Genomic DNA, 13247 nt, shown 5'->3' with positions numbered 1-13247 from the left:
TAGACATTTCAACTAAGACTGAACGTGGGGTACCAACCCTATAATGAAAAAATGAAAATAACATTTGACGTAAACAACGCAGCGACGTATTTTTCTGTCCGATAATAGGATTTTACATGCTACGATATGTAAAATTGAATATTGTGACTTAATTTTTTTATAGTTACTTATTGTAAATATTTAAAATACATAAAATACTCACGGCTCTGTTGAGTTACTGTACATTTTGGATATCTTAAAACTAGGAGGTTACAATGTTGAAATATTTTTTTTACAAAGGAAAAGAAAGTTTACAGCTATCTTAAGACTAGAAATAAGATTCAATATACAAGAGAGGGCCAAAAGATTTTTTTATGAAAAAATTTAAAACAAGGGATTCACTTTGATATACAAGAGAGGGAGTAATAGTATTTTACGAAATATTTTACGGTTATCTTAAAACTAACAATATAGTTTAGTACACAAAAGGGGGAACAAATATTTATGAGAAGTTTCACAGAAATTTTAAAACTAGGGATTCAATTCTATTTACAAAATGGAGGACAAGAATTTCAATGAAGAGTAAAAATTATAGCTATCTTAAAACTAGGAATACAGAATACTAATTTGAATTTTTTAACTAAAACTTATGCTTGGTCAAGATATTCAGAGGGTGGCTTATTTCCGCATCAGTGTAGCAGCAGTTGTATCAAGGACAGGGGAGAGACAGGGAAAGAAGAGCAAAACTTGCAACTTTCGCTCGAAGGGGGGGGGGGAGGGGGATCAGCGAAATAAATTTGCGCCTCAGTCTAGTAAGTCGTCGAGTACCGGATTGGCGGATGGTATTCTTCGGACCCGCGGGGAATCCTTCAAAAGTCATCGGACCTCGAGTCGCTCTCGCTTCAGTTTTCTTCTATGCAGGCGTAGTGGTAAGGGCGACGGCGGTTACATAGTGGCACTTTGGAGCTGATCGGTTCCACAAGGCAGGAGGAAACTCTAAAATCGAGAAATAAAAGAGAGGGGCTAAATTGGGATATTTATCGTTTTTATGAAGGTATAAATAAGGGACATATAGGGGAAATCACGAGTTGCCAGCATATCTCGGACTGGTACATTGGGTGGTCTACCTCGGGCCCGAAGGGATTCCTTTAACTGAGACCTGGCATCACAATACCCGGCGCATACCCAGACAACGTGTTCGATGTCGTGATAGCCCTCGTCACAAGCGCACAGACTACTCTCCGCAAGCCCAATACGCCGCAAATGCGCATCCATGGTGTAGTGATTGGACATAAGTCGGGACATTACGCGAATAAAATCCCGACCCACATCCATCCCCCCGAACCAAGGCTTCGTTGATACCTTTGGGATAATCGAATGTAGCCATCGTCCAAGTTCCCCGTTGCTCCACGAGGTTTGCCAACTGTTGAGCGTCCTCTGACGACAAATACTAAAAAATTCGTTGAAGCAGATTGGTCTTTCGTATATGTCACCATTTAATGCGCCCGCCTTTGCTAATGAGTCGGCCTTTTCATTGCCCGGGATAGAACAATGAGAGGGGACCCAAACAAAGGTAATCTGATAAGATTTTTCAGATAACGTGCACAAGGACTCCTGTATCATCCCCAGAAAATACGGGAGTTGCTTTTTAGGCTTCACCGCACGAAGAGCCTCGATAGAGCTGAGGCTGTCCGAAACGATGAAGTAGTGATCTGTGGGCAGAGTGTCGATGATCCCAAGGGTGTACTGAATTGCAGCTAACTCTGCGACGTAAACTGAAGCGGGATCATTGAGCTTGAATGAAGCGGTGATAGTATTGTTGAAGATACCGAAGCCAGTGGACCCATCGAGATTTGATCCGTCAGTGTAAAACATTTTGTCGCAGTCGACTTCTCGGAATTTATTATAAAATATATTGGGGATCACCTGCGGGCGTATATGGTCCGGGATTCCACGAATCTCTTCCTTCATGGATGTGTCGAAGAATACAGTAGAATCAGAAGTATCTAGGAAACGAACACGGTTGGGAGTATACGTAGAAGGATTAATGCTCTGTGCCATGTAGTCGAAGTACAAGGACATAAATCGGGTTTGAGAATTAAGCTCGACGAGCCTCTCGAAGTTTTCAATCACCAACGGGTTCAGAATGTCGCATCGGATGAGCAATCGATATGAGAGTTCCCAAAATCGATTTTTTAGCGGAAGAACGCCCGCCAGCACTTCGAGACTCATCGTATGGGTCGAGTGCATGCAACCCAAGGCAATGCGCAAGCAACGATACTGGATTCTCTCCAGTTTGATGAAGTGTATGTTCGCAGCGGAGCGGAAACAGAAACACCCGTACTCCATCACCGACAATATCGTTGTTTGGTACAACCTGATCAGGTCTCCTGGGTGAGCACCCCACCATGTTCCAGTTATTGTTCGGAGAAAATTGATCCTTTGTTGGCATTTCTGTTTCAGATACCTAATGTGACATCCCCAGGTACCTTTAGAGTCGAACCAGACCCCGAGATATTTAAATGTGAAAACCTGGTTGATCGTTGCACCCATTAATAAAAGCTGGAGTTGCGCCGGCTTACGCTTCCTAGAAAAAACAACCAACTCAGTTTTCTCCGTGGAGAACTCAATACCCAGCTGAAGAGCCCAAGCAGACAAATTGTCCAAGGTATTTTGTAATGGTCCTTGCAAGTCGGCAGCTTTGGGCCCTGTAACAGAGACCACCCCGTCGTCTGCAAGTTGCCTTAGCGTGCATGAATTGGCAAGACAATCGTCAATGTCATTCACGTAGAAATTGTAGAGCAGGGGACTTAGACATGAGCCCTGGGGAAGACCCATGTAGCTAAATCGCGATGTTGTTAAATCGCCATGCGAAAAGTGCATGTGCTTTTCAGACAACAGGTTTAGCAAAAAGTTATTTAAAATTGGCGAAAGACCATGCTGATGCAGCTTCTCTGACAGAATGTTGATAGAAACTGAGTCAAAAGCCCCCTTAATATCCAAGAAGACTGATGCCATCTGCTCTTTGTTAGCATAGGCCATTTGGATTTCTGTAGAAAGCAACGCAAGGCAATCGTTCGTCCCTTTGCCTTTGCGGAAGCCAAATTGTGTATCTGACAGTAAGCCATTTGTTTCAACCCAATTGTCGAGGCGAAACAAGATCATTTTCTCGAACAACTTCCGAATACAGGACAGCATTGCAATCGGCCGATACGAGTTGTGGTCGGAGGCTGGTTTTCCTGGTTTTTGGATGGCGATGACCTTCACTTGCCTCCATTCATAAGGGACAATGTTACCCTCAAGCAACTTGTTAAATAAATTCAACAAGCGCCTTTTTGCAGTGTCAGGCAGATTCTTCAGCAAGTTGAATTTGATTCTGTCTAACCCTGGGGCGTTATTGTTGCACGATAAGAGAGCAAGTGAGAACTCCACCATCGAAAACGGTGTTTCGTTCGCGGTATCGTGAGGAGACGCGGCGCGGCACGTTTTCTGTACCGGGACAGAGTCCGGACAAATCTTCTTGGCGAAAGCGAATATCCAACGGTTTGAATATTCCACGTTCTCGTTGGTACTATTACGGTTACGCATACGTCGAGCCGTACCCCAAAGAGTGCTCATCGCTGTTTCTCTCGTTAACCCGTCGACGAACCGGCGCCAATAACTGCGTTTTTTGGCTTTCATTAGACTTTTCATTCGCCTTTCTAACGACGCGTACTGTTGATAGCTAGCGGGTAACCCGTCTTCCCGGAAGGCCTTATATGCAGTGGACTTTTCCGCGTACAGCTCTGAGCACTCTTTATCCCACCACAGTGTGGGAGACCGTCCATGGGTATTCGCGCTGGGTACTGGTTTAGTCTGAGCTTGATTCGCACTGTCGAGAATCAAGCCAGCCAAAAACCTGTACTCTTCCTCCGGAGGAAGTTCTTGAGTGGATTCGATTTTAACGGATATCGCGGTCGCGTAACTCTTCCAATCAATGTTCCGTGTGAGGTCATATGAGACATTGATTGTTTCCGATGGTCTTGAACCGTTAGTAATTGAAATCACAATAGGCAAATGATCGCTACCGTGGGGATCAGGGATCACCTTCCACATGCAATCTAACTGTAGCGATGTCGAGCAAAGCGATAAATCGAACGCGCTTGCGCGTGCTGGTGGTGTAGGAATCCGCGTCATTTCTCCCGTGTTTAAGATGGTCATGTTGAAATTATCGCAAAGATCTTGGATTAATGTTGATCTATTATCATCATGAAGACAGCCCCATGCCGTACCGTGCGAGTTAAAGTCTCCCAGAACTAGCCGCGGTGCCGGTAAGGATTCCGTGATATTACAAAGCGTTCGGTGCCCTACCGAGGCTCTAGGAGGAATATAGATGGAAGCAATGTAAAGGTCTTTACCTTTGATTAAAACTTGACAAGCGACAATTTCAATGCCTGGTGTCGAAGGGAGGTTAATTCGGTTGAAAGAATAGCACTTTTTGATCCCCAAAAGTACTCCTCCATAGGGGTTTTCTCGATCCAGACGAATTATATTAAAGTCGTGGAAGTTGAGATTTATATCGGAAGTTAACCAAGTTTCACATAATGCGAAAGCATCACATTTTAAACTATTTAGTAAAAATTTAAAGGAATCGATTTTCGGGAGGATACTTCTGCTGTTCCACTGTAGAACAGTGATCGAATCGGTGACCTCGTTCGATGACTTAGCCATCGAAGGATACGATCGCTGCAAGGAGGGGCCATTTAGTAGTCAACTGCTTCAAAAATGTTTGCACTATAGGGAGAAAACGTATCAGAAGGCTTTTAAGAGGATCAGTAACATTGAAAGCTGTGAAAATTAAGTCCACTATGTCAGAAAATTTCATTAGTCCGCTACTGGACTGAGTATCTGTTTGAAAAAAGGGGACACTTGGGGTTTTGGATGTCCCTGGAAGTGGTGGGTACTCCTTGTTAGAATTAATATTTCCAAGTCCTGGAGCAAATTGCTTCGGCTTTTGCGCATCACTTCCGTTGGATTTATTGGTTGTAGATGGCGCACTCTGAGTGGACGACACCTTGGCACCCTTACGAGGCAATGTAGGGGAGGCTGGATTTCTCCTCTTCCTGGATTCCCCTGGGTTAACCAAAGATGTTCCCTCTCGTGGGTCGTCAGATTCTTGCTCAACGTTAGCCAAACCAGCATAGGGATTTTCGGACAGGACAGATGGCGAAGCATTCTTTAGCATTTCTGCATAAGAACGCCTTGAGCGTTCCTTAAGGGAGCGCTTAATTTTATCCCCGCGCTGCTTGTACGCAGGACATGATTTAAGAGCATGTGAAGGGCCCCCGCAGCAAATACACTTTTCAGTTTCTTTGTCGCAAGAGTCATCCTCATGCTCTCCTTCGCATTTGCCGCATCGTTTCTTATTTCCACAATATGTGGCTGTGTGGCCCAACTGCTTGCAATTGCTGCAGTTCATGACCCGCGGTACGAACAGGCGAACTGGTAGGCGAACCTTGTCAAGGAGGATGTAGTTGGGAAGAGAGGACCCGGCGAATGTCACCCGAATCGAGCCTGATAGAGAGTAGGTAGTCTTACCTCCCTCGGTGTTTGCGGTATACAATTGTTTGCATTCCAAGATCTTAATCTGTTCAAGTGAGGGGTCCTTAAAGCAGCCAACCCCGTGCTCCAACAGTTCTTCGCATTTCAGGCCCGGTTCGGACACTACCCCATCGATTTCACAGGCCACACAAGGCACGTACGCTTTAAATTCCCGCGTAAAGCGCTCACAGCAAGCAATCGCGTTTGCCTGGCCGAGATCACTCACTAGAACACGTATCTTGTTTGCCCGAACACGTGTTATCTGAGTTACGGCCGGGTAATTAGCAGTCAGATCTCGAGAAAGTTTTAATATATTAACCGGTTTCTCTCCGGTCCGAAAATATACCACCCATGGCCCAGAGGAACCTTCTGGGTACTGCTTTATACGGGGAGCAATGCGAGTATTAGGGGGATCAGGGACTTCCATGATTACATCAGATGGTATTTCGCCCTCGGCCATTTAAGCACGAGGGCAGAGCGTTATATAAACGGGAATGTGTCTTATTATTTGATTACAGGGTAGAGTAAAAATAGGGAAAAGGAAAGAAAGCAAACGAGGAAAAAAAAAAATAAAGCAAAACTTATCTGCAAACAACGTCGATTGTTCCGCACCAGCGAAAACAATGTACTGGATTTACTGCCGGCACCAGCAGAATGGTAGCTAACGAACGAACAAAGGATGACCTTGAATCACTGAAATTTACACACCGAACACCACTGTGAAATATAACGATCCGTTCCGTTCAAAGGTTGGGAGACGTATGACTTTTTTTTTTTTTTTTTTTTTTTTTTTATTTTAATAGGTAGCTATGCATTTTAAAGCATAACAAATTGTAAAAGGAAAAACAAATACAAAACGTATGAACTTGATTCCTTTGACAATGCCACTTGTAATAATTTTATCTATAACTTTGTCGAAGAGAAAAACTGTCTATCTAAATCTTTTTAGAATATATGTTTTCTATTTCACTCATTGGTTGATTAATCACTAAACCACACATATCTAAATAAACGCTTTTTCATATCTAGAAACTTTTTCGGACAAGTAATACAACTAAACTCAGACGTTATGACGTTATTACTTTCAAGATGCTACGGCATAACGGCATAACCGACAAATAAATGACTGATAAAATTACCTAACAAACTCATTGAAAATACCACCAACCACTTCTCCGTGCAGCATTCCTGACCATCAGTCTGGAATGTATTGCCGGCGTATATGTTAGCTGCATTTTATTTTGAACATCCGAACGAAGCACCGAAGCGATGGCGCTGAAGGCCAGGCCAATGTATGCAACGCGCCGCACATGCAGTTGTAGTTTTATGATCCCAAAGAGGCCAGTAGCTGGATCGGAAAAAAAACTTATCCCTCCCAGCAGCAGTTTACCATAATCATTAGGGTGGCGCACCGGTGTACTTGTTGGATACAAGAATTAATCTGGAACGTCCTTCGTATTTAGTTTAAAAAGTTTAAAAAAATAATTTATAATATTAGTAGAGCATTCGGTTAAGGTATCGAATTTCGAAACTGCATTCGAGGGCGGTCCAAAAGTTGAGCCACACTACGACAAATAAATACTGCAGGAAAATGAATAGATGCCTGTCGGCAGTGGAAAAGTTTTTGTTTTGGAAGCTATTTTCCAATGGGTATTAAAATATGAATAAATATAAACGAGATTACATGAATTAGTTTGAGAAGGTTTTAGAAGATATCAGTGGCTCAGGGTGTTCATGGTCGTTAATTGTGTTGGTAGGAAATATAAATACCGATTCCTGTCGCTTCCATTGTTACCATAAAAGATGCTGACAAGTCAATACATTTTTAAATAGGGAAACTAATCCAAACTATCAAATTTTCTTGACCCTTGCGTTGATATCCTGAAATAACACTACCTCTGTAACTTGCATGCTGAAAAGGATGAAATAGACACTGAATACGATTATTTTATACAATAAAGTTCGGTTGCTATGCTAAGTCTGAAGCGAAAATGCACCAAAAATCGGATAGAATGATAGATAGTCTGACAGACAAAAGATAAAATGCATCTACCATCAGCACTAACGTTTGAATTTCATCGTCCATGACGACATACGTGGTCGGATACCTAACCGGAAGCCAGTTACCAAAACCCTCGGGTTTTTTCAGTCAACTGGCGATTTTTATTTCGATTCTCCGTTCGCACAAAAAACGGTGGTCAGTGGTGTTGATTTTAGAAATAGATTTTTTTTGTATTACAAGCTTTGGTACTACTTTTTGTTACGGAACTCGACATTTTATTTCGACAGGCTTTGAAGCCATTTCTTAGTGGAAAGTTTCAATTACAAGGTTTGGTTTGGCACAAGATGGCTTACTTCGATCTAACCAGGTTGCTGAAAATTAGTATGCAGAGTGACGTTTGTTTAGGCGCACAAGCAGTTCGCAATGCAGGTTTGTTTGCGAGTGAATTATTTATGTATGCAGTTGATGTTCAGCCGCAGCCCAAAGTGAGACCATGACTATTTTCTGGTAAAATATTCAGCAAAATTTTTTGAACATGATAATTGATTAGCATCGAGGGAAATGCAGTTAGCAGCAGCACAGGCGTCAGTCGTTGTCATCCAAATGTTATTACCTTCACAAGTTTTCCAATCCTTCCCGAGAGTCCATCCAACCGGACAGATACAGTAGGTTCGTCCCATCGTACTAAGACATTGGTGGGAACAACCGGCATTCGAACACTCGCCTGCATCTTCGCAGCTGTGTTCATCGATCGAGAGGCGAGTCCCGGGGAGACCGTCACAGCTGCAGTTGTAGCCACGCCACTGGTTAATACACGTATCCTGGCATGGACCGTGACCATTCCGCAGCAGGCACTCGTTGATATCTGAATATTTGAGTGAGCTTTTTAGGGGATTATCTTGTACACTGATTCAACAAAACAACCCATTGAAGCAAAATCATCATTGAAATTTTCTAGAATTATACCGAATGTCCCCGTAACTCTTCAGGTTAATTACAAAATGTAAACAAATTTCTTTACGAATGCTAGAAAATACACGTTTTTGAATCACTGTCTACCGCAAAAAAAATAAGCTCATTCATGTTGTTAGTAGAAATCAGCAAACTCACAAACTGTTCATTAGCGATGTTAATTTACTAATGACTTTAACGTAACTAGTGAAGATATCTCAGGACATGAATATATCATTCATCAACCAGTCTCCTGATGATGACACAGCATCCAAGCAGCGGTGGAGTATGGTAGGGCAAAATCTCACACGTTTTTACATCCGTAAACTCAGCCTTTGTAGATGCAGAAACTAGTCTTATCACGGGTTACATGATAATGAAATATTTTTGGATCGGTACTCAAACCAAAATCTCAAATATTTGCTCTTACCCGAATTCACCCAGTGCCAAATCAAAACATCTGTCCATATAGAGACTCTTCCTATGTCAAGAACTACTTTCCCCGGCGGTGGCCTAGTTTCGACCAAAATGCCAAAAGTAAGCATCCACCCAAAGGCCGCGCAGAATTTCACGCTCAACAGCAGTCAGAAAACCGCAGAAACCATGCATCAGTTGCGGATGCTTCACTCGACATTCTTTCTGGCGCAAACACTTCAAAACAGCTGGAGTTAAAAAAAAACTCAGATTCAAAAGTGTGAATTTCCGCAATTAAAAATATTTATACAAAGTATCATTCCTAACGTTGCTGGTGCCCTCCTTCCGAATCCTTGAGCGCTGCTGAGAGGAGGAGGTGGACTGTTCAGAGCCATCCATAGCAGAAGCCAACCACCACACACCACCACTTCACAGATAGAAGCAAAAAAAACAACACTACAAGGCGGAAAATTCCTTTGATGTGCTTTGCCCGATGCGAGAAAGAACACGCGAGTCCTGAGCGAGCTACTTCCATGCGTGTGCTGATAATCCTCGCTTCGTCGTTCGCGTCGTTGGCAATCAAGATCAAGAGATAGGAAGGTGGTAACATTTCTTGTTTCTGAGTGAGTTGGTTTCATGCTTGCGAAATGAATTGTGGTGGCGAAATAAGGCACCACGTGCTTTTATTTTCTTTTTCACATCTACCAGCTCATTCAACAAATAAGGAAAATCGCTTACCGGCTCAGAATAATGTGACCACCTTTCCACTTTGGTTGGCTGCCACTTTACCACATGTAGGGAAGATTGCTTTGTGTGTGTGTTTGAGTAGGGATTTTTTTTAATTTGGCGTCATAATTTTTCTACAAAAACACGTAGAAAATAAACGCTGAAGGGGACAATTAGGGAACAACGAACAGAAAATGAAGTAACGTTGTTTCGCGGTCATCCGGGAAACCCATTTCAAAAAATAAGGATTAGTTACGGTGAAAGCGTGCCCCAGTTTCATTTTGAAAAAGGCTTATGTGGGCCGAAAGGACGGAAGTACTTTCAAAACTAGATGACAATAAACCATGCACATATATTGTTTCTCGGATAATAAAGAAAAGCTTTACTACTATAATGGAACATAACACTCAAAAACGGAAAAGTAGCAAAAATTCATTCTAGTTTTCTCGGCACTGGAAAAGCAAAGCATTTTTGCAACATCCCATTGCGGAACTTAACCCAATACCATCTTTACGCTGGGGCCCAGGATACCGTGATGAACATAAAATCATTCTATAGACTGCATGGAAAAAATTGTTCCCAAAATCGTGAAAAAATTCCATGAATTCTGGAACAATCACATTTTTACGTTACGAAAACAGGATCATGAACTAAAATCGTGTTTTTTATAAATATGTTTTCGCTTTAGTAATGCTTTTATTTGTGAAAAAAAATTGTTTTCATTTTGTGAACTTCAGTCACGGTTTCCGCAACGTCATTACCAAATCGATTTTCTATACGTGAACTATTTCACAACTTTATGAACATTATTCATAAAAGCAAAAGTTGATGATATTCATAGATTCATTCTGGATATTTTCTCGTGAACTATTTCACGAAACTTATATTTTATTCATGAATTCATTGAATCCTCGTGAACTAATTCATGATTTCTAATATACTAGTCGATCCAACATCCGTGCTCCGTGCATTAGTTCACACAATCATGAAATATTATTTATGTATTCGTGAACTCATTCACAATTCCTAGTATAATAGTCACGACTGGCCATGCGTGCCCGTGAAATAAATCACAAACTTATAAAATATTATTCATGTATACGTGAACTGGTACATGATTCCTAATATATTATTCCAGATCCAATATCCGTGTTCGTGCAATATTTCACAAAATCATGAAATATTTTTAGGCATTCGTGAACTGGTTTATGATACCCAGTATAATAGTCACGACTTACCATTCATAACCGTAAAATAGTTCACGAAATCATAAAATATGGTTCCTAAATGCGTGAACTGGTTCATGATTCCTAGTACAATAGTTACGTCTGACCATTCGTGCTCGTCAAATAGTTCACAAATTCATGAAATATTATTCAGGGATTCGTGAACTAGTTCATGATTCTTAGTGCATGATTTACTATTTGCCGTGCTTGTAATATTTAGAATATATTTCTAATCATGTTCAATTGCATGCAACATGGTAATGTGCACTTTTTCATTAAATGTTCAGCTGCTAGCGACCAGTAATAGGTACGAGCAGTAGATATAAAAAAACTATTAAAACCTCGAACATTGTTATTCATTTGATAAGGTTCAGTGTGATGTCTAGATAGAAAACGAAAGCTGCCTTGAGCACCATAAATCGTGTTCGTGATATAGTTCACAGAATAAAACTGCCGATATAATGAATATGAGTCACATTACTCCACATGTCAAATTCGAAAGTGAGCTCTAGAATAAAATATCACGATAACGCGAACAGAAATTACGAAAATCGTGACTAGAACCCATGAACATAAATTATACAACTCGTGACAAAAATGTCAAACATCGTGACTAAGATCTTGAAATCAAGAACATAAATAAAAATGAATCTCTACTCGTAATAAAAATATCACGAAAACGTGAATAGAATTCACAAATCATGAAAATAAATCACAACTGTTATGCATAAATAATGTTATGCAAATATACTGCAAGCAGCATCTGAAATTCAAATAACATGCTTCTTTACTGCACATACTAATGCTTGGTGGTTACCCGGAGGGCAAACGACTTGATTTCTCGGTAACCAAATATATCATAAAACTGAGTGTTTTGTTCATCTTAACGTAAGCTCTGTCAAAGAATAAACTTTTATTACAGCAAAAAGCCAAGTTTTTTGTCGCAGCTTAGATATAATAATATGGCCTGGGACCGTATTTTTGTTTGTAAAAATGAAATAAGGCAATTAAAGTCGTTCCATAGAGTGCACGAAATTGTCCACTTTGTGAGATGATTCATTTTATCGACGGGGTATTATATGCTGCATTGGTATTTAAATCTTGGGTGCCACCATTTCCCTCTTTATCGTATACCTCCATGCGATCCTCGTAGCACAGCCAAATGTTATTGTCCGCTTGCTGCGAATTACAACTGTATATTCGTTTTCTAAGTTGTCTGCCGAAGGTGCTGGCTGTTGGTTTAGAGGTACTAGGCGCAATCTCGAATAGAATAGAGATTGGGTCATTCTCCTTTCTATATTTTTAAACTATTTGGTTTTGAAATTAATGCTCAAATATTTGTTGAAACATATTAATTTGGACCATTTCAAAAATGTTTGCTCCGAGCTGAATTAGAGGAAAACAGAGAACTGGCAGCGAAATTTTTTTGAATGCTTTAGATAGTTTCTGTACTAATAACTATTTCGGGTTCTATCGTTTCTTAAACTCCCAGTTACCACTATGGTGCACAACATGGACCAGATCTCACCAGATTCCAAAAACTCATTATACCAATTTAGAATAGCTCTTTTGGTTCAATTTCTTCAGTGAACATTAGAATTTTGCATTTTCCCGTTGCTTTCCTCAGTATGCGTTCATTGTATAATAAACTAATGAAAATGTCTGCTAGTTTTGATTGCAGTGTTTGAACTAATCATAGGACCAGGTGGACAAGGCTTTGATACATGTAAATCGTTATCTGAGTAATGGTAGTAGCTTGTATTTGAATTCTTTAGGTCAGGTGGAAACGGATTGATTCAAACCTACGCATTCACATTACACTTTATTGAAGCACGCAATGCTCAATAGAGATTCCGCTTTAGTGTCTGATGTCAGAAAGGGGAGTCATAGCTCGGCCTTGTTATCATTCACCTGACCAAACCTTTAAACGATCTCAGTACCAGAGCTTAAAAAATAACCCCCAGCGTGAGCTTGAAAGGAAACTAAATTCAAATAACAAATGAATGCTTTGGTTGGTGAACGAATTCTTATTTCCACTGCAATCAAGCATTCGATTCTGCATGAAATTTAAGTCAGTGAGAAAGTGAATGAATGAGGGAGGCGGTTAATCTGAATGTTGGTTTTGGTAAATACAAGCAGAAATGGGTAGCTGATTTTGAAATTTCGCAGCACTGCTCAGTACTAATTCACTTGCATGATTGATCCAAATAAAAGCTACCAAAAGCCTGAGCTCCATTTTCACCATCAGCAAATGTTCTACCTTATGAACAGATAAATAGACACGGCAGTAATTAGAAATAACTACCACTATCTTGCTCCGAAGTAGAACCACGTTAGAGCTTCTCTTATTTTTATACATATAATTTCCA

General features: G+C 40.8%; 1 protein-coding gene across 8 annotated transcripts in view; it reads right to left on the bottom strand.

Moving 5' to 3' along the window:
• LOC131692703 (fibrillin-2-like) overlaps positions 1–13247 on the bottom strand; it is a 250397-nt gene that overhangs the window by 96839 nt on the left and 140311 nt on the right. The window contains exon 1 of one of the 8 annotated variants that reach the window (XM_058979907.1): positions 8175–8326. The exons of the other annotated variants lie outside the window; for them this stretch is intronic. Coding sequence (XP_058835890.1) covers positions 8175–8241 — 67 coding nt within the window. The 5' untranslated portion in view covers positions 8242–8326. Of the gene's footprint in view, positions 1–8174; positions 8327–13247 lie in introns of those variants that run through there. 8 annotated transcript variants of the gene reach the window in all.

Source organism: Topomyia yanbarensis, chromosome 3 (assembly GCF_030247195.1).
Source record: "Topomyia yanbarensis strain Yona2022 chromosome 3, ASM3024719v1, whole genome shotgun sequence".
Taxonomy (NCBI): domain Eukaryota; kingdom Metazoa; phylum Arthropoda; class Insecta; order Diptera; family Culicidae; genus Topomyia; species Topomyia yanbarensis.
Note: the sequence above shows the minus strand (reverse complement) of the source record. Positions and strands in the feature narration are given on the sequence as shown.